Below are 22,249 nucleotides of genomic sequence, written 5' to 3' on the forward strand. Positions count from 1 at the left end.
AACATATATAGACCAGAGATAATGAACAGAATGTGTGCAGAATAAAAGGAACCTTTCTACTGTAAAGGAAGGGTGTGGACGGATAATCTTGGGATGGACGGAGATCAGGGGAGAGATGATGAATCATAGATGAGCTGCATGTCTCACATAAACAAACAGTCATAGGCTATTTGGAATATTGTATGATTTTAACAAGGTATACATAGACTGACACTTTATTTCATACAGTAGCCTATAGGCAAATTTAAAAAAATTACTTAGTCATCCTGATTCCTGACTGAGCAAGCACAATGAATGAAAATACCGGGCCAGAGAGACTGCTGCAGCACACAAGTTTATCACATCACACTCACTGACACAGCCTGGGTGTGTCTCCACACACACACACACACACACACACACACACACACACACACACACACCTTATTTACATCACATGGTGGTGGTACTGGTATTAATCACATTTGGAGTCTCACGCATCTTCCTCTGGGCAAAAAGAAATATAATCGTCGTGTTAATTTGCATGCCAATGCCGAGAAGATAAATGGTTTTGCAACTGGAATGCGGATTAAATGCTCCCAAATAGCCTATGTGGATCACAACCTGATATTGAGCTCTGGGCTCTGGCCTCTGGGTGGAATCATTAAAATAGTTTTATAATTAGAACCAGGTGGAGACAAGTGCCGTTTTAATTTCCACTGGAAAACTTAAAACGGTGTATAGTGTGCCTTCAACTCAGTGAACTCACACTCCCACTCCCCAGTCTACTGTGCGGTGCTTTTATCTAGTGTTCAATAATGTTAATATTAAAAGAACCCCCCCGTCCCCTCCTATGAGACAGTAACATTACATAACATATAATGAAAACTTCTGTTATGACATCTCAACTATTTCTTTCGTCTTGTTAAAGACAAAAAACCATGGAGTTTCTAGATAGATATGAAGTTGCAGATGGAGATGACAGATAAGATGCTATGCAGCAGGTGCATCGCATCGCGCATCACAATCAAAAGCCCAAATGTATGCTCCGTAGCGCGCCGCAGATCTACAAGCTATTAAGTATACTTTTAACTTACTAGGATTGAGCTGTGTGTCGTTCACTTACCACTCTGCTCCCCCAGAAAGACCAGTTTGAATTTTCTTAACGGGTTCCCAAAGTCGCTACCCACTGACATGTTGGGGGACGCGTCTGAAGGATCTGACGGCAAGCCTGAAGATGAAACGTTGAGCTTCCACCAGTTTATTATTGTATTTTTGGGGATGTTGTAAACCCGACGCCGTGCTGATGGGAATGGACTGAACGCTGCCTGCCTTCCTGCCTGGCTACTGCTGTTAGTTTAGGAGCTCCAAGCCTTTCGTTGTGTGTGTGCGTGTGTGTGTGTGTGTGTGTGGGGTTCGGCGCATGCGCGGCCTCTCCTCGTTCTCCGATTAACTGTCAACCCAGTCCCAGCCTGCCTGAAATTTCTTCACTATGACGTCATCATATGAAAAAAGAGGGTGAGGCTGAGGACTGAGAGAGGGGTGGGTAGTGTGGGTACCAACCGTACCATTGGGTGGGCAGGGGGGGGGGGTACGTTCTTGGGGTAGCCCTATACTTAAAGACTTTTACCTTTGAAGGTAGTTGTAAAAAATGTGTAAAATGTGTAAAAAATAATCCACGAACACCACCAACTATAAAACAGCAATGGAAGTGTGGGGGAGAGGAGAGACTAAAGAGAAGGGGTACCAGACAGACATGCAGACAGAGAATCAAAGAGTGAGACACAGACAGACAGACAGACAGACAGACAGACAGACACAGAGCGAGAGAGAGACGGCAGCCAGCCAGGTTCAAAAGTCAGTTTGAAAGTCTGTATCCTTTTTATTTTCACACTCTGCTCGATAAAATGCAAGTAGATAATTAAAATATAGACAGTACAAAATACAAACCCAGCACATATCTTATTGTGTGCAGGTGCAAGTTATTTTATAACAGTGTTCTCAGGATTTGAAAATCCACCGCATAGCGATTAAACCAAGTTTCATATTAAATGTGATTACAGTTGTCTAATATATCAAAGCGGTAATAAGGTTTTCACCTATGCCTCTGTTTGAGACAAACTTCTAAAAGAAATACTTAAATATTAAGCTAGTGTTAACTATGTTGCCATTTGCAACCAAAAACCTGAATGTGTAAATTCCTGCACACCTGCTTTATGTATACTAGTTGTGCATGTGTCATGCACCCACAATAGCAGATCAACAAGCTCTCTATGCGTTGTGGTTGTGTGGTTGCAGATCGGTCACATTCGGTGCACGACACCCACATGCAAGTACTATACTGAGGCTTTATAGGAACAAGCAATGAATAATGCACATCCTTCACATGATAATTATATCAGTCACGCTCCTTTCACTTGTCTTTTCAACCATCCTCATCAGACACTGACACATAACGGTTCGATGTACCGAACAAGAATGCCAGAAGAATGGACAATTCACAATCCTGTTTTTAGTTGTGAAGAGAGGTTCACATGGTCAGTGTCAATTCACAGCAAAGCCTGGAAGTGATGCTATGAAACACAACTTGAAACATGGATACGTTGTATGTGTGTTCTGAGAATTCCCAGGTGCTGTGTTGAGTGGAGGTCAAAACAGGCAGGCTTTAGCCATCCCGGTGACTTTAAAAGTCAGTGCACAGGCCATCAAAGATGTCAACGCCCCTGCAGAGCTGAGAGCCAGGAGGAGCTGAAATCATCATGCAGTCAGTGGTCTCTAGATAGAGGTTTCAGTCATTAATACACAACAGTTGTCACAGCGGTCCTTCTGGTCTCTTCTCCAGACTGTATTGACTGGTGCGCGATACCTTCCACCCCAGAAGCATCAAGAGGCCGATCCCTGTGACTTTGTAGCCCACCTGTAGGCCCAAGTACCTGCAAAGGTGAGATAACATTAGCATCCTCGATATTCCATATAGCTTAGCAGCAGTATTATTATTATATATTACTTGAACCACCACAAAACTATTGTAATGATTCTGTTTAGCTGTATGTACTGTATGTCTCTCTGTCTGTATATTTGTCCACCTGAGGGTGCTGCTGTTCAAAAATGCTCATGGGTTGCTTTGCTTGTTGAGCCAAGACGTGGTACATTGTAAATGTACTGTAAGTAGGTACAGTTTTTAGGTACCCTTTTCCATCATTTATACTTTTACTCCACTACAATGATTTGAAATTTTTACTCATATAGTTATTTGGCTATTTGGAAATAGATGCAAGCTCACAATGTGAGCTTGTAAGATCTATTATTTTAAGAGTTAAAGGTCAATCTATTAATTGTGGCTCAGCAGCTCAACTGTGCACATGCCTACTGTAGGTTGGCCTTGTTTACTGTAGGTTGTTAGTTCACTTATTTCAGAATTATCATTAATTATAGGTTTTCCTACCGGTTCCTCAAAATGTTGTTGTCATAGTAACCACAGCTAGACCTCTTCCCGCACACCTCTTTCCACCTGATACATGAAGTGTCAATGGCCATTCCAAAGAAAGCTGGAGCTGGTAGCCAGGCTGGACATGAAGAAAGAAAGAAAGAAAGAAAGAAAGAAAGAAAGAAAGAAAGGTTCAGGATAAAACCATGAAAACTTGCATCCCAGTGTGGTTCAAATCACTAGAGGGCACTCTAACATGTGTCCATCCATGTAAAATTTTGAGATGATTGGTTTTCTCTCTGGTGTGAAATCAGTTCACAAGTATGTAAATAATCACATTAAAGGACACAGTATTTGGCTTATGTGGATATTTGTGTGTTCCCTTACCGAGCAGTCTCATGAGTAAAAACTGAACCCCTATGGCGAAAGACTTCTCTTCATGGGGAACAACTCTGAAATCAAAACACAAAAAACAAACAAAAAAACATTTATTTTATATCAATAAAAAGTAGCACGACACGCCTCTCACTTTTCGACAAGTATCGGGTGTCAGTTAATATCTTCATGTTGCTGACTTATATTGAAAATTGCTTTGTCACTGCTTGAACACGTTGAACCCGTTTGAAGTGGCTAATGGCCTCTGTAATGACCAAATAATAGATTAGTAGATTTGAGTTGAGTTCTTATCTTATGACTTACCTTAGCACCATCATATATAGGGGGTTGTGAGTGAGGCTGGCGATCAGTCCTGCTGCTGATAAGATGAACATGACTGGGAGCAGATAGTGAGGACAGTTGTTGGCACAAGGACCCGGGCGGGCGTGATGCTGCCAGTCTGATATACACCTACAGTTGGTATACGACTGTAAACAGTAGGAGAGAAAGCACTGTTAAATACCTATACAATGGACACTGCATATTGTTTAACTTTGGAACATCTAGCCCACAACATGCTAATAAGAGATTAATGGGGTGTGGAGACACCCAGTGGACTTTGAGGGGGGATCCCCAGCAACATGATTGATAGTTGAGAACGAAATGGACCCTTAAGGGTTTGTGGTGTGAAATCCCACAAGGAGTGTGCAAAAAGCATAGCATGTACTTTGAGTGCTGCTGTGTGTGAGTGCTGCTGTGTGTACTTCTAAACCAAATGTAATGGAAATTTCAAAAGTACACCTGTCTGAGCTCACGGATCTAACCATTGGCATAATGGCATTTCTCTGAGTTCCAGACAGCGTCCCACAAGCAGTGGCAGATAATTAGTCTGCGACTGCTGGGTATTAATCCATTAAGCCAGCGGCAGCCACCCCTGACTATGTTACAGTATCACACAGTGAGCTTATGCACCGAGTCAAATTGACTAATGCTCCATTAGGAGTCTCCCAAAGCCCTCACTAGTAGATTATTCACAAGCTCAACTACGTTAAGGTATTGTAGGACTGTTCCTGTGAAAATGTGTCCTTTGTGCTGTGCGACTAATTACAGTATACATCGATTGGGCATTGATCATGAACCACCCGTGTCGTGTTGGCACTGTACTGCCGTCCCACAGACAGGAAGGTGTTGGGTGTATTAATTGACCTTCTACTGTACATAGCTGAGGGTGTACCAAGACAATGAATCAGTGTTCCCGAGTTTTATCTTGTTATGTATGAAGTATACAGCTAGACAATTAACCACAAATATAACCGATATTTAGAACCAATATCCAACTTAATATTGCTTATGTAGGTTAATTAAATACTCGAGAAGCAGGGTTTTAGTTTGGATATGTTTTCAACGAATCAACAATTTCAGACAAAAATAGACTTTTTGTAATTGGCTCAATGGTTTAGTCTGATAAACCACTTAACCCTTTTTTATACTTACAACATTTCTAGCCTGTAGATCTGCTATTTTATTTTTTTAAATAATCATTCATTAATTGTAATCAAGGTAAAAGTTTTAAATAATCATGATATTGATTTTAAGTTCTCAGCTACCGGGCTGAGATCTTCTACCCAAAGACAATACACTGAACACTGCGAAGGGGAATTGGGGCTAAATAAATCAAAGCAAAACCTTGTTATTTTCATTTTCTACCTATCATCCATCCTAAATTGAGTGAATATGGTTAATTCCAAATTATGTTAGTCAATTACATTGCAGACCATTTAATAGTGAACATTGAACATGATTTCTATGACTCACTGCAGTGCAGTGATAGCGGTCATATAAAATGCAGGGGGAAAGGCTCTTCACCAATTAAACCCTATACTATATACAGTACTTATTTATACTATATAAGCTCACAACATGTGACACGTCACGTCACAATGCATTGTGAGCTTCTGGATCTGCTATTTTTGTTCAATGTCCTTATATTTGTCTCCACCAGGCCAAAGGCATGGGGGGAGAGTATGTTTTGCACTCCGTCCGTCCGTGTGTCCGTCCGTCCGTCCGTGTGTGTGTCCGTCCGTGTGTCCGTGAGCAGCTAATCTCGGCCACCGCTAACCCGGTCGATGCCAAATTTTGCACACACTCCCTGGATGCCAACGATGAACCTCTGCCCCAAACTTTCCAGAACGGCCTGTTATAGCGCCACCAGGAGGCCGCTTTGTGCAAAACAAGTTTTTGCACAGTACACCTACAACCGGTCTTTCAGATTTCTCAGACTCCATCCTGATTGGTTAAGATTGGCTTCCAAAGTTCACAGGAGTGCTCAGTTTCAAACAAAATGCTGCAAATCATGAACACATCGCGTGATTTCCGTGAAATTGTGCACCCACATTCCCACTAGGCCGAGGACGAAATGCCACATGAACAATTTCAACTCAGCCTCAAGGTGGCGCTATAGTGGCGAAAAGTGTTTTTACCTCTAACTGCACGGATCTGTGGATAACTTTGTATGCCAACTCCCTAGAGGCCAAGGAAAAACCTTTGCCTGGAATTTTTCACATCTGCTCTTTATAGCGCCACCAGGAGGCCGACATATGTAAAACACATTTTCTATTATTACTCCTTCAGATTTTATCCAAATTTCACGCAAATCGGTACACATGATCTCCATAGTCATGTGATCAAGACAGGTTTGTTTGATTTCTCATATTCCATCCTGATTGGCCACGATTGGCTCCTACAGTTTTCAGGAGTAGCCCGCTTTGTACAAATCGCCACAACTCTTCAACGCAGCGTCCGATTGCGATGAAACTGTGCACGCATATTCCCACTAGGCTGAGGAAGAAATCCTGGTGGAGACCTGTGCCCAGAAGGGCACTTTTTCTAGTTTTGCTCAGTATTCTTCTATTTCTGCCAAATGTTTAGCTATTATGACATGCTAACAATGGGGATGCTTAGGTTCATTTGGAAACATTTCTTGCTCAGCAACACGCAGCATCTCAATTAATCTCAATGGACACTGAACTGTCGGGTAGTAGTCTATTCTACAATACTCTGTAGACCAGTGGTTCCCAAACTTTATCATGTCAAGGACCCCCAAATTGACACTAATTTGCCAGGGACCCCATAAGAGAAGATCTTTACAGCTCTAGCAGTGATTCTCAACCCGTTTAATTTCAAGGCCCCCCAGTTTGACATGCATTAGTCTACGGACCCCCATTTAATGGCATTTCTATCTCTGGGACCCCCGATTTATATTGTAAAATCAATGTTAATTTAATTCTGAGAGTGTACAAATGGACCTGTTAGGGTCCGTTTCGTTCCATTTGTACACTCTGTAAAAGTAGCAGTACCAGCCAGCAATGAGTAAAACGCTGTGACACATCTTGGGGCCACAATCTGCATTCAAAGATGTTCCTAGAAGCTCCTAGAAGTAGACAGGCAAATCGACAATTATTTTACTCATTGCTGGCTGTCTGAATAAAAAAAAAATAATAAGAAGAAAAGGTCATTAAAGATTTAACATATTATTCCTTATAGCAGCTTTAAGTGGACAATGTAAATTATATAAAAATAATCAGTAAATATACAAAGTAACTATAGCAAAAATGTATAGCAAAAATGTAAATACTCAATTCAAGTATTTTTAATACTATTATTAAATGAATTGTATTTAAGTAGGCTATACAGTGTGTGTACTGTACATAATGAGTGAGTAAATGCACTTAGTTACATTTGCACCACTGACCTGAACCCTGTAGGTGTTGTTGGGGTCCCTGGTGAAGTTGGTGCAGCCAGCGTGGCATGGCGATATGTATTCTATACCATCAGAACCACACACCGGGTTGAAGGCACTGCCTGGGCAGGAGCAGTTGGAATAACACGCAGCCACAGACCTGCTGAGAGACAAAGCACCACAGCGGGCGAGAGACATCAGCATTCACAGCTCAGCTGGAGGAGTGAACATACAGTACGCAACGTACTGTAGCTCAGTGCTTTTCAACATGTGGGTCGGGACCCCACATGTTGCCCCCAGAGGACAGTGACAATTTAAGGACTTTTAAGACCTTTTTTGATGCCTAAAAAGAACACGACACGACTGACGTCAAATGAGGTTTTTATAGTAACTGGAGACAGCCATATATGGAGTAGGTCATGAGGCGTGATGTGGCGTGACGTGTCACAAGGCGTGACCATTATGGAGGTGTGACATGACACGACACGACAGACGGTAAATGCAGGTTTTCATAGTAACTGGATACAGCCATATATGGATTATATCATGAGGCGTGATGTGGTGTGACGTGTCACAAGGCGTGGCCATTATGGAGGCATGACATGACACGACTGACGGGAAATGCAGGTTTTCATAGTAACTGCGACCTATGGTCGCAACAAAGAAAAATAGAATGTAATCATAATATTCATGATCATAATCAGTACTGTACAGTATATGCTGCTTGGGTTATCAAATCATTAGCCACTTCTTATCAGTCTTATTGCTCTAGCGATTGACTTTAAAGCAATAAAAGGTCACTGTGTGTACTGTAACTGCTTGCTTATCAATTAAAAAATGCCCAGGAAAGTGGAGCACTGTTATTATTAAGTTTCAACTAGCATTAGACTATCAATGAGATGCAAACAGAGTTGGGCAATTAACTGGAAATATAATTATCGAAACAAATATTTGCATATTTTTTATATATAATTACTTGCGCAAGCAGAGCGCGCAAGTACTAGTTTGGCCCGGAACTCATATGCACCGTCCAAAATTGCATCAAAATTGGCGGGACGGCTGGGACGGTGCGTACGGCGCAAAGTAACCACAGTATACCGCTAATCAACTTACAAATAACATATACATAGTATATGTATAACTAGCTCTCAATGATGACGTAATAAAGATGTGGATTAAAGGACCCAATGCCAGAGTGTAATTGGTTTTCGATGGTGACGTAATGACGATATGTTTTAGTGTTGGGAGGATTAAAGGTAATGCTCCTATGTATACATGTATGTAATCTGGCACCACTGCCGTATCAGGCACAAGTAGTCATTACTGAGATTTGACAGTTTGTAGCGGTCGAAAGTACTTGCGTGCTCTGCTCAAGTGAGTATGCACTCGACAGAGTGCAGTTCTAGTTTCCTTTTATTTCTTATAAGAATCGACAAAAAAATAAATATTGCATTGCATTGTATTGTGACACGATTTTCTGTACTCTATTTTAATATAATATAATAATTATTATTATATTTAGATCTGCTATTTTCAATACTCTATTTTAATAATCGTTCATTAATCGCAATCAAGGCAAAGGTTTGAAATAATCATCATATTATAAGTCATATCACCCAGCCCTAATGCAAACTTTCTGTCTTTTTAGAAGGGACAGCTCCATTTCCACTCACCCATGCTGATGATAGTTGACCTCAGCTACTTTCTGCGTGGGACAGCCCATGAAGAACAGAGGAATGACGAGGAGGGTGGAGACGACCAGCATGACCACCGAGTAGCGTGGGATGGCCTTGAGAGAGAGGCCCACCTTCTTCATGATGACCCCACCCGCCAGCATCCCCACCGCTACACACGGCAGGTTCACAGTACCTACAATACGACGAGCCACAGACGACTCAGTTAACTACAAGCGGAGATGCACTCGTTTGCAAAAGTACTACAGTGGTTCTCATACTTCAATTTCAAGAAGAGTGCATGGACTTTTGTACACTCTCAGAGATACAGACCTGTAAGGGTGCATTTGGTACAATATCAAGGAACCCAATGGGTCCAGACTACACTTTGATAACCACTGTACTACGGTATAACAGGCCTCTCACACTATTCTTTGAGAAACACAAAGATATATATGGGGGTGTGGCCAAATAAGCCATTGCCTTGGTTGGAGGAGATTACAACAGTTATCAGCATGGTGTTTGTGAGACGTATAGTGCAAAACTCTGGTAGTCCAGGGACCTGCAACAACAGTCCGACAGGACATTCAAATGTTCATTCTTCAAGTCACAAAAAAGAGCCTTCATTTGTTTGCACCTCCAACACTCTCACGTGACGTTGATTCTCCTCTTCAAACCTACAAGTTCTGATGTCTCTGTAGCTAAAGAATGTATTCAGCTGTAGCTTGCTGTTGAATTATACACATAACAGAGACATATTTGTCTTTCACTATTTGCCAGTCAATAACTGTAGAGAGAATGTTTTTATACTCTAGTTGCTGTTATAGGTAAGAAAATGTTTTCTGTCAGAACAAAATGAATAAAATAAGCTACCGTCAAGCTAGCGTCAAGTTGTGCCATGACTAGGGTTGCCACCCGTCCCTTAAAATACTTATTGAACCAATAAGGAACGCAGTTTGTTCCTTATTTTCCTAAATAGCCCCTACATGTCAACACTGAATTTAACAATAATGAACAAAACAAAACACAGGAAATATTAAAGTCAGCACAATTGTTCTAGCGGGAGGCACACACTACCTAAAATAGCCTAAACCAGTGGTTCCCAAAGTGAGGTCCGGGGACCCACAGGGGTCCTTGAGGGAGTTCCAGGGGGTCCCCAGCTAAATTATAGTTTGGAACCAAATGGACCCTTATGGGTCTGTAACTCTGAGAGTGTACAAATGGAACCAAATGGACCATCAGAGTTAAATGGTGTTAGAGATAACTGAAATTCAGGATCAGGACCACACCCCCAATGCAGCCACCTCCACCTCCTATCAGCTATCTCCAATCAAGCCACCTCCACCCATATATAACCAGCCCATCTAACCACTGGCTCTCCCCTGTTCTCATTTCTTGTCACCCCTCCCCCCCACCCCATTTCTCATCCTACTCCCCCTACAGGTTCCTAAAGGGGGTCTGACGTGCCTCGGGAGCACGCCGGGTCCCCGAGGCTTCCCCACTCTGCTTAAACCTCGACGCCGCCGCTGGCCCGTCGTGGGCCATCTGTCATAACCTAACCATGCTTTCCTCCCCTATACATTTCAATAAATGGTTAAATGTTTCCATTGGTGGTGTGGTCCTTGATAGTGAAATTAACATTGATTTTACAATATCCCAGAGATAGAATGCCATTAAATGGGGGTCCGTATACTTAATGCATGTCAAACTGGTACTTGAAATTAAATGGGTTGAGAATCACTGTGTAAAATTCTTCTCTTATGGGGGTCGCTGGCATATATTTTATAATGGGCTGCTGATGTTGTTATGCTCATTTGGAAAACAAATTTCTAGGGAAACTTCAACTTATTGCTTCAACTTATTGCTTCAACGTATTGCTTCAATTTATTGCTTCAACGTATTGCTTCAACGTATTGCTTCAACTTATTGCTTCAACGTATTGCTTCAACGTATTGCTTCAACGTATTGCTTCAACTTATTGCTTCAACTTATTGCTTCAACTTATTGCCGGCCTTGCCGCACACGCCTGCGCCGCAAGGCCGCGGCAGGCGTAAAGAGTGTCTCTTATTTCAATATCTCAAAGGTGGCAACCCTAGCCATGACTAAACTACATACTTCGCTATTTTTTTTTATTTATTATTATTTATCTTTAGGTAATAGGTACTATTTTTTATTTATTTCTTGTTAAACCAAAGACTTACTTTTGTGTACTCAATGTAACAAAACAATAGAGATCTTGTATCTTGAATAAGCAAACCTTCTGGGCCATGTTATATAGGCTATAATGCAGTGATACAATCCACATACCCATGAGCATGCTGCTGTAGGAAGCTGAGGAGCTATACTGGCGTTCCAGAAACGCGTTCAGGAAGGTAGCGAGACCAGCAATGACCGATGAAAAACAGCACTGCGCCAGGACCAGTATGATGAAGAGAGGGCTGAGCAAGAGGCGTACAAACAGCCTGGGGAATGCTGATAACATGCAAACACAGACGCGGGTACACCCAAAGACACACACACACACACACACACACACACACACACACACACACACACACACACACACACACGCACACACACACATTTGTTCATTTTAACATTTTGGAAAACACTTGGGAAAACATTGTGAATTTGATCACTCTTGTCTTCATTATAGCCTATCATGTCTCTGCCTCCCACCTTTCGTCTGTCTGTCTGTCTGTCTGTCTGTCTGTCTGTCTGTCTGTCTGTCTGTCTGTCTGTCTGTCTGTCTGTCTGTCTGTCTCTCTCTCTCTCTCTCTCTCTCTCTTTCTCTCTCTAGTACACATATACATCTGCCAATGTTGTACACAACCTACCCTTCAGGAAGTCAAGCAAAGTGGCATCTGTTTTCTTTGGGTCTTCATTTAAGTCTGTTTCAGTCACAGTCACCTAGGAAGTAATAGATTACAATACATTCAGTGTTGTGGAGAGCATTAATGGATGCATAATATATATCTTTATTTATAATTGGCCGGTCAAGTCCTGTAGACCACAAGATGAGACAACCATGCCAATACAGTTGAAAAGAGAGAGGTAGAAAAATCCCCTTGAGCAACTGGCTTTTATCTTATCTCTTGTGAACTGTTTCTGCACGCAGTTTTAAATATTTTTATGAGCAGGGAGTTGACATCAATTAATCATCTATCGATGGTGAGCTAGAATGTGATTAAGGCATCTTCTACCTTGGCCTTGATTCAATCTGCAACAATCTGATATCTTGCAGCTCAGACCTAAGTTGGCAGTCCTTATCATGTGCTGAACATTGAAAATAAACAAATGTAGTGTTGATATCAGGCCAGTAGATGTCAGCAAAACATGACATGAAACAGGAGGACGCCCAAACACAACAGAACCTTTTACAAAAATATTGTTACTTACAAATTCCTGAGGCATGTTCCGTGGAAAGAAGAAGTATGGTATGGAGGTGAGAGCCAGGCAGACGGAGCAGATGAGCAGGCCCATCCACCACGCCCCAACCCAGCGTGGGTCACTGGGGATCAGCTCCTCATGGGTCACTGCAGACACCCAGAGAGAGAGAGAACATTACTGTCTCTCCACCAATGGGTGTGTTATCTAACAAGGTCACAAGGACTAAGGATGAAAATTATCATTCTTGCTAACGCCTTTATATTTACACTGCATTCCTAACAGTATACGGTACGGTACAGTAGCCTACGCCCTACTGTACTGTATTTGAATGCCTTGTTCATTATGATATAGTGTCCCTCTCAAAAAGAATCAAGTCATGGATAAAGAACACATTTTATATAACAAAAGGGTTATGTTGGTTCCTGACCTCAACACTCCATCCACCTCAGTCTAGCTTGGCATCCTGATGATGTCCATTGAATGTATTCAGAACCAGTACCTGAGCCAGTTCGGTCCACATCCACATAGATCTTCAACACCGCTGCACCCATCAGGAAACCGAAGGCGGGCCCAAATGTCGAGACCGCAAAGAGAATGGCTGCAGGGCACAGAGACAGGCTGTGAGACAGGATTCGATAGGACAGTGGTTCGCAAACTATTTCAAGTCAAGGACCCCCAAACTATCCCTGGGCCCCACTTTGAGAACTACTGCGATATGGCACATATTGAAGTTGAATGCCCCCTCCCCCTCCAAGCGCTGGGTTCAGACGATTCAACACGGGCTGCGGAATAACCCAGCATGGCACCATGGCCCTGAGATCGTGCCCAGGATTGTGTTCTCTTTATCTAAACCAATAGATCTATCATTGAACCGCAGGTCACTCACCTATGTAGAGGGGGGAGTTGTTCGGCCCTGCAAAATCATCGATGTAGGATATTCCGAAAGGCTGGATGGGTACTGACCCCACGCCAAAGAGCAGCTGGGCACTGGTCATAAGCAGCCACAGGTTGGTCTTATCATCAGCCAGGCGCTTCGTCTCATCGCTGCCACACGACCCTGCGGCACTGGAATTCATCTGAGGGTTGCAAATGTCGTGGCGATCTGGGGACCACGATACCATACAAAACAGGGAGAGAGAGAGAGAGAGAGAGAGAGAACAAAGAGAATATTAATTAATTGCATTTGCAACCCACTGAATGTAGACAGACTGACTAGTTTAATTTCCTGAAGTTCCTTTGACCGAGCACCGTATGAGGCCGAGAAGGGCTTAAGCTGGTTTCGGAGAGGGAATGTTGTCGAGGTAAATTAACTGCCCGGGAGATCAGTCTAATCTTTTTGGCTTCCCTCAAGAGCACGGAGATTAGGGCGATCTAGATGATTTATGCAAAGGGTTCAACTGGAGAGCACCTGCAGGCTTTCCAAAAACCTCTTCAGGCATCCCTATAGTGCTCCACTCAACTATATGGCACAAAACCCAAAATACCTTACATAATTCTTACTTCATAAGGGTGATTTATACTTATTTGTGTGACAGTGTCGCACACTGAAAATAGCAGATTAACAAGCTCACATCATGTCACAGCACGACAGGTTGTTAGCTTGTAGATCTCCTATTGGCTAAATGGCATGCAACCAAGTCAAGTATTATGAGTTCTTGAGCAACTGCTGTGGACAGAGTCACCGTTCCACAACACAGTTTATCCCATAGCTGCACCTCTCCTCCTCCCAATTATACTTTTAGCTCATTTTGCAATTCTCTCTCTAAATAAATGTGTGGCTTCCCTGTTCTAACTGTAACTACAGTACCGGTCTATGTACAGTATAAGCAACTTACTAGCTGTGCAGTTTGCTAACGAAGCAGCAACGATGTAATAGTGCGCCAACGTGAACTTTGCAGCATGAGGTGACGTGTCGTTTGCTGTGATTGGTGTCCCTTTGTTTGGACATACAGATGGTCTACTCGACATACATACATAAATATATGGCCGCTTCGTTGCCACGTCGGAAAAAAAGGCTTATATCCATAAACCGGTATTTCCTCCTATTTCTTGATGTCCCAAGGACATCAGGTCACAAGACAATTGTCTTACATACTATAGCTCTCTGAGATTTGTAATCCTCACTCCAATATGTTTATAATTAATGTGGGTGAACTAGGAAGCGCAGCTTCTTCTAAAATTGCATGTCATGAATTGCTCTGGATAGTGACATACTGTAAGCAAAATGCCTCAATACTCAAGAGTAAATACAAGGTCTCATAAATTGTGGTGGCATATTTGTGCATTCTCTGGTCTGGACTGACTCTGTCTGTGTAAAAAGAGACAGCATCGCTGCCTTATATGCTGATTTGTGTTGAAACATACTCTATACTCTTACCGTGTAAAACAGAGTTATACACATAGTCGTCGGACAAGAAGTGAGGTAGCGTCAGCATCATGGCACTGATGGACATCAGCAGGCCTCCTACCCCGATGAATCTGGGTCGGTGAACCCGGCTCCCAAAATAACTGACAAACACTATCAGCGCAGTGTTACCGACCTGAAAACAGACAGAGAATTACAAATTATGTTCCAGAAAAAGAAATATAATCTTGATATACTTTGTGTAAAGCTCACAAGATTTCAACGTGTTGCAGATGCGCTGTGTTGTGAGCTTGTAGTGCGATATAGAGCCTAAGTTAGGCTTGAGGGATGGAGAGCTTGAACAGTGTGGTAATTGACGGGTGACGGATGGAAGATGACATCAAAAGCTTTATTCAGAAACCATGGGGATCATATCCATGATTAAAACAAAACAAAAATAATACTGGGAAATTCAGTATCAGTGTCAACCATTTAGATAAGCATACAAGCTATTCTTTCATGGTGTTCTGCAGCCCTTCTTTGCCCGCCTGCCAGAGTGAAAAGATTGTTCCAAAATGTGCAGGTCCCAGTTGAGTTGTCAGGATGTGTGATTGCGATAGCACGCTTGTTCGTGCATTTTCTTTTTTTTTGCTTGTCAGCATCCGCAAGAATAAATCTCTCACTAGCCTAACTTGTGCAGGAGTGTTGTGCTTGGCTCCTACCTCATGCAGAGAGGAAATGGTTCCTGAAGAGTAGCTGCTGAGGCCGAAGCGTCTCTCGATGGTGGTGATGGTGCTTTTGAAGTAGGAGCTGTACATGAGCTGCGTGAGCTGCAGCAGGCCATGGCACAGGACAAACATCTACAAGATGGGGACAGGGACAATATATTCAGGCACAAATTGTGGTTCTCAACGTGGGGTTAATTGTTTCGGGGCGGGGGGGTCCTTTTGGGTGCTCCGGGGACTAAGCTAAGTGATTGATAGTTAGGAACTCTGAGAATGTGCAATTGGAACCAAATGTTCCACTAATGAGCGCATCACCCATTTTCAATATTATCTTCATATAATTGGTCCTCACTAATAATGCATGTTTATTATAATTATTATTATTATTATATTTGCCTCAAGCAACCTTCTCTTTTGCCTTAGGATATGTTCTGATATTTAGCGGCAAGCCCTCTATTGTTTTGGTACAGCTTGACTTGTTTTGATACAGTTTCACCTTGTGACACTAGGACTAGAGTATATGGTCTGACACCTGAACATGCTTAACACTGAACTGTGTGTCTAATGTCAGTGGTGAAAAATGTTTTACTTAAGTAAAAGTATCAATACTGCAATATAGAACTATTCTGTAAAAGTCTGGAATTCAAAATGTATAATACTTACACTTGTTATCAAGTACTCATCATCATGCAGAATGTCCCATATCAAAATTTCAAATGTATATAAATCTTTTGAAAATAGCAGATCTACAAGAGCATTAGGACAAATTACATGAAGATAGGTGTAGCCTGAGCTAACGTGTTAGGTTTCTGGTCTAGAGGGGCGGGTCGCGGCTCAGATTTGCGCACGCCCTGATTGGATCTCATCGATCTGTCCGTCACCCCCGGCCCCTCCTCTCCCCCCTAGTGCAGCGCTACGTCACATCATTTGGAGCGACGCCCACCCGGAAGGGTTGACTCCCACTTTTAGACCAGAGCGGCCAATGCGTTCCTCCAGGCTTTCAATTTTTGCACCAACAAAAATGAAAGCCTGGTACCGAGGCTAGGTTAAGTGTTCCTTACACTCATTTAACCCCGGTAAAAGTACCAGTAAACATCTAGCTGTCATAACACACTACAGCATTCCAAAACATAACAATACAACACTGGTCCAATGTATATGTTACACAGGGTGTTTCAGAGAATAATGCTTTTCCACTGGATCCTCACCCATTAATATAATGTGTCAACTTTGTGCACTCACTGTTTAAAAAAACCTGTCACCGGTGATGGATATTGTGGTAGTGGTACCATGCTGTAGGCGGAGGTCCAAAAATGGAAGTGGTTTGTGTCTCTCCTGCTGTTTTCAATTAACAGTGTAGAATGATTTTGTCTTCATTCACAAGAACAGACAGATTTGGAACAAAGCCTAAAACATCTTCTACCCAAGAGGCCATTTGTTTAACTATTTCCTAAATACAATTTGGAAGGGCCATCATCTTCGGTTGGAAGACGATGTTATCGTGAAAACGATTTGCTACTATCAACAGTTGATCTGTATGTATTTCTGGAGCTGAAGCCACACAGGGGTCTCTTGGGATCAGTACCTCTCAGTATTTCAAAGTCGTTTTGGCTTATACCGTACATTATTTCATTACAGTTCTGTTTCTAGGGCACAAATTCGCACATTGGAAGCATTCCCAGTGACCTGGAAGAGCCACTGGCCTCTGTGCGTTGGGCTCTGAACAGACATGACAATTTGGCATTTGGAGTGAATCCATGTCTGTTGTTATTTACAGCATGTGGAAGAGTAAAAAAAGTTTTAGAGTGAGTGTAAAATTACGAGCACATCGTTCACTACACTGGCTCCCCATCTCCTCTAAGGCTGAATAGCAAAATCTCCCTTGTGACCCATCAGTGCATCCATGGCAATGCTCCCTCCTAACTCAAAAAACTTCTCACCCCACAATCCTCTGTTCAAAACCTCTCTGCCAACCCCAACCTTCTCCATCGCCCTGCCAGGACCAACATTGCGTTGTGGGCGACAGGACATTTTGCTCGGCTGCTCCTCATCTCTGGAATGCTAAAAATATTTTTCATTCTTTCCCCACCACTAAATCCTAAACCACCTTGACCTTTAATCTAAAATTAATAATAAGCGAGCTTAACATTAAAATACCTTGTCGAAACACTTCATTTCCTCTCTTTCATATAACTTTGCTCATCCATCTATCCTTGTGAGAACCAAACGTACAGTACCAAGTGCAAGTGTGCAAACACGCTCGCATTCAGACATGCACACACGCACCCAAGTTTGCACATAGTAAACACACAATTGTTCAAAATCAAAACCAAAGGGCAGGAGGTCAAAGATTCTGTAGACAGGAATGTTACATAATGAGCTAGGCTAGAATGTGAGCCACATTCACATGAATGACCCGAATCACCCGATTCTGTTCATGACTCAATCCAGTCAGTCATACTGTGTCACAAATACAATCACAGGGGTTGACCCAAGGGCATGTGCAGTACCATGGAAAGCTTGAAATGTTTCTCAACAAATGTGAGGTGTGGCAGCACTCACTGTTTACTCACACTGTTGATACGAATGATTTAAACACAACTGATGCTTGTAATTGCAGTCAAGTCCATCATTGTGGCATCACATTTTCAAACTGTAAAGTTGCACCAGACACACAGTTGTTTTTGCAGTGGATTGTGGACGGACGGTCTCCCTGGAGGTCATTGTCTGAGCCCTCTGCAGCCCTGCTGCTGCGGAAGAATCAAAGGAAGCTCTGACTTAAATATTGCAAATGCTTTTATGTCGCTGCTTGTCGCAGACACGTGTTGGGAGTCGTTGGGCTGGACATCCTTGGATTTCCAGGAGGAAGTCGTTTTTAGCAAACACATGGGTAACATATCTGACCTTACTATGGGGGAAAATGAGAAGGGAAAGGCTTGATGGCTGGGCCTCCTGATATACTTGAAAGCAACCATTCATATCCCCAGAATAACTTCCCCTTCTATTGTGAAACAAGCTCCAAACAGTTTTCTGCACAATAGCATCATGATCAAAGGTTTATAAATGACCCACAGGAGACCAAATATCCCTTTCATTATGTCCATATAGCACTGTCATACAGAAAAGGGGACAAATAATGATTGCAAAGAGCAACGGGAACGGCTAAAATGCTCCCATAAAATGACCCACAATGAGCTCAAAGTGTTTTAATTAACTGCACTGAACTGAGATAAAAGCAAAGATCTTGACAGGGGCTTAAGTCAGGTCAGAGAGGAATGCTGTGATTGTCTTCCTCGGAACATGCGCAAACCATCTCTTTGGTGCTGTTCATTTAGCACAAATGCCTATAGGCTATGTTGTTGAAAACTGACTTTGAAGTTAGAGTAAAGAAGGTGGTGCATGGTTGGGGTGGGTTAATGCTTCAGAGAATATACAGGTGTCTATATAAGTGTGGTCTAGATGTAGCCCTCAGCAAATAGGTTCAAGGCCTCTCTAAAAAAGGACAAACAGAGAGTGTCCTCATGAAACTTTTGAACACAAAGCCAGGGCCCGCACAGTATGTTCTTGTGTCAAGAAAAGATGGATGACTTTGATACTGTAGGTCCTAGTGAAACCTTTGTTGACCTGCTGGCACTTGACTTGATGATTTCGTCTTTCATGAAAGAGAAACAGGGCCAATTTTCATTGTTGTAATTTCTTGACGGCCATGAGGTTAAACCAAGTTCTTGCATTACTAACAGAACAGATAAAATAAATCCCCATAAGCCATTTTTAGACAAATGTGAACATAACTTCCTGGCTGGAATTCCTGCCTGGCTAAAGTTGTGATAGCCTACTATTTACCCCAGATATTTTATTACGAATTGCAATTTGTTGTACATTCCAATTGCATATTTGCCCATTGTTTGTATTACTTTATGGCGATGCAAAGGGATTTGCAATTTAATTTACCTGCAATTAAGACCTCTCTGTTTAACCACTTCTGTTATATTTCAAATAAACTAAGCTACACTTCCTTCACCAATGTGAGAAGTGAGAGTGAGAAGAGTTGATGAAGCTAAAACTTCTTTCTGCTGGCATTGCTCCCGTGACTCAGTCGGTTTTTGTTTTCTTCAGTTGTAGCTTTTTACCTCAGTTAAGACACACAAACAAGCATACTGAACGACATGTTCCTACATTACTAGTGTTAGTCATGAATTTCATGATGCAATTAGTCATACCTGCGACTCCTCTGTTGACACATCTACGGTACTCACAGAGAGGGATAATGATGTATGTGCAGTCGTGCACGCTTATAATGGTTCATGGTTATGAAATAATTATGTAATAATAATAATAATGTAACAGTATGTTCCAGAAAGAACTATCACCTACTGTACTAAAAACAACATTTATTTAGTGAGTGGTTATACATGTCCCCGTCCCCCGTCCCCCGACCAAAAGTTCTTTAAGATGCCAGAAATGGTCCCTCAAAAATCATGATGGTTCTTTGAGGCACCTTTAACCACTTAAAACTCTCGACATCATACATCATCATCATGATAAGAGGCACCGCTCACTTCAAAGTTCACACGATTTGGTGTAGAGGGGAAATTGACCGGACCAAGTATATATATACCTCTGGGTATATAGGGTTTAAGTGGTTAAGTTTGTCATCACTCTGAAGAAACCATTTCAGTTTCAGTTAGCACATTTATTTTTGAGGGGCGCTATAGCCCCTCCTATGTCCAGCTTTGAGGGTGTGTGTAAACACAAACATTGTCCTAACACAAACATTGAATGCCATTGATAATGAATGGCCAGCTTCGAGCGTTTGTCCCAACACAAACATTAAATGCCATTGACAATGAACGGCCAGCTTTGAGTGTTTGCGTAAACACATACATTGAAGACGAAGGTGACGACGCAAATTCTGATTGGCCGGAATAAGATGCAGATGATGTATGATGATGTACGATCATAAGAGCACCCCTTACTTCACACGGGTGTGATTTGTTTGTACTGTACTTTTACACACAGAGCAAATTGCACATCTTCATTTTGAGAAAGACCACCTGCTACAGGACTTTGGAAGTGAAAAGATAAGATGGAGATTGCAAAAACCTCCAATCAGGATCAATACTACAGCTCTTCTCCTGGATTTAGGCCATATGAACTGTCCCAGGAAGGTTTTCTCCATCTTCTTTGAAGTTAATCCTTAAAAGTTAAACTTCTACCAGAATTTTCTTTCATTATCTCATTATCATTTTAAATATTTTATTTGCTATATGCGTATAGACTAGAAATATTTCTAGGCGTTAAATAATCTCGTGTAGCCTCCCCCGAAAGTACAGTAGGCTATTATGGTAGGCTGATCAAATTAAGACAATTCTTCATTGATCAATACCACATTATCCTGATCAAAGTCAGTCGCTCCTGAGCAGAGCCCTGAGTTAATTTGATCAGGATAATGCTCAATGAGTGTTCACCCTCAAATAATAAAATAAAAAATAATTGCTCCTGGTTTCCTAATGCAACAGAACTATACAAAATAAACATGGTGACATGACTGACTTTATGGCCATAATTCCAAAGCAATGACAATTTGTCCTATGCAAGCTTTAATTCTGAACCAAATCTTTGTTATGTACAAAAGTAGAGATTGCACAAAATGATCAATGAAATTTTGGATTAAAAGATTGGCAGTGGCACACCAAATGTAAGTTTACGTTTTGTTAGATGTTTTTGTTGCAAGACAACTAAATTCAACTTCTAATTCTGTTGTAAGGTAAAGTTAAAGTAGGCTATTTGTGCATGATTAAATATTATGTTGAATTTTGTCGAAATATGACCCAATCGTCAATGCTTACACCTGTAGCATGAATGTATTTACAGTAAACACTTCGGAAGCACCAACTTCATCTAGTTATCCTATCACCTTTCAAAACAGACAATAAATTCAAATGCCAAAGCAAACATGTCAGCAGATGGTTCAAAGGTACGCCTATAATCACTTTCAGTATCACACTTCGGTTACAAATAAATTAGAGCTAAATATAAATGTTCATCCAAATGCGTTGCGAATCAAAAAGACAAGTCTGCATAATTTACCATCTGCAGATTTTGTCTTAAAAAGTTTGCGTAATTTTATTGTGAATTATTATATTAAGCTACCGGTATATTATATAATTTCATTCATAACTGAACACTGAAGCCTACCTTTACGTTGTAAAGTATTGATGTTGGTTTCTTCATTTTCTTTGAATATATCTCCATGTCTTTGAGTGTAGTCCGGTTCTTGTCCCGTACCATGCGTAAGTGTGTGGAGCAGAGTTTGTGTCAGTGGTGTGGTTTAGGGTTTTATGGCCGACTGTCAGTGATGTAATGGATGGGACTCAGCCCACACAACTACACGCGTAGGCTAAATGTTTTGAAACTGCGAGTGCTTTATCAACCAACTTCATATTTGGATTTTGGCATAGCCTACGACGCGATTGTCCCCACCCATGTATACGTCCCAATAGGGGATTATGCATTCATGGGTCAGGCAGGGTGCGGGAATTCTCAAAATAAACTTGTCTAGCCAACATTATGTCTTTAATTGTCTAGCCCTTGTCG

At 41.8% G+C, this 22,249-nt stretch overlaps 2 protein-coding genes across 4 annotated transcripts in view; both read right to left on the reverse strand.

Annotated features, from left to right (window-relative positions):
• Positions 1-1,328, reverse strand: part of rab6ba (RAB6B, member RAS oncogene family a) — a 93,161-nt gene extending 91,833 nt beyond the window's left edge. For both annotated transcript variants that reach the window (XR_014569448.1, XM_083768246.1), the window contains exon 1: positions 1,106-1,328. Coding sequence is in view for 1 of the 2 variants with exons in the window: in XM_083768246.1 (XP_083624372.1) it covers positions 1,106-1,175 (70 nt within the window). In the remaining variant the exon portion in view is untranslated. The remainder of the gene's footprint in view (positions 1-1,105) is intronic.
• A 519-nt stretch (positions 1,329-1,847) lies between these two features.
• On the reverse strand, positions 1,848-22,004 carry slco2a1 (solute carrier organic anion transporter family, member 2A1). 2 transcript variants are annotated; one of them, XM_083767792.1, is made up of 14 exons: positions 21,851-22,004; positions 15,650-15,787; positions 14,961-15,123; positions 13,470-13,685; positions 13,083-13,181; positions 12,593-12,729; positions 12,031-12,103; positions 11,501-11,665; positions 9,194-9,389; positions 7,533-7,680; positions 4,106-4,269; positions 3,794-3,858; positions 3,425-3,545; positions 1,848-2,912 (listed from the first exon to the last, which is right to left on the reverse strand). In XM_083767792.1, the coding sequence occupies exons 1-14, from the start codon at positions 21,941-21,943 to the stop codon at positions 2,792-2,794; spliced, it is 1,899 nt and encodes a 632-aa protein (XP_083623918.1). In that variant the 5' UTR covers positions 21,944-22,004; the 3' UTR covers positions 1,848-2,791. The 2 variants fall into 2 exon arrangements, with proteins under 2 accessions (XP_083623918.1, XP_083623917.1); XM_083767791.1 differs by having other exon boundaries at positions 7,533-7,683.
• Between the last annotated feature and the right edge of the window lie 245 nt (positions 22,005-22,249).

This window comes from Protomyctophum parallelum (genome assembly GCF_964188405.1).
Source record: "Protomyctophum parallelum genome assembly, chromosome: 6".
Lineage (NCBI taxonomy): Eukaryota > Metazoa > Chordata > Actinopteri > Myctophiformes > Myctophidae > Protomyctophum > Protomyctophum parallelum.

Bases quoted from the DNA above. Each gene is read 5' to 3' on its own strand.
- slco2a1 (XM_083767791.1), bottom strand. From the start codon at position 21,943: ATGGTACGGGACAAGAACCGGACTACACTCAAAGACATGGAGATATAT. The intron at 15,124-15,649 runs GTAGGAGCCAAG...GTCTGTTTTCAG, and splicing joins CCATTTCCTCTCTGCATGAG to GTCGGTAACACTGCGCTGAT. The intron at 11,666-12,030 runs GTAGGTTGTGTA...GCATGTTATCAG, and splicing joins TTTGCTTGACTTCCTGAAGG to CATTCCCCAGGCTGTTTGTA.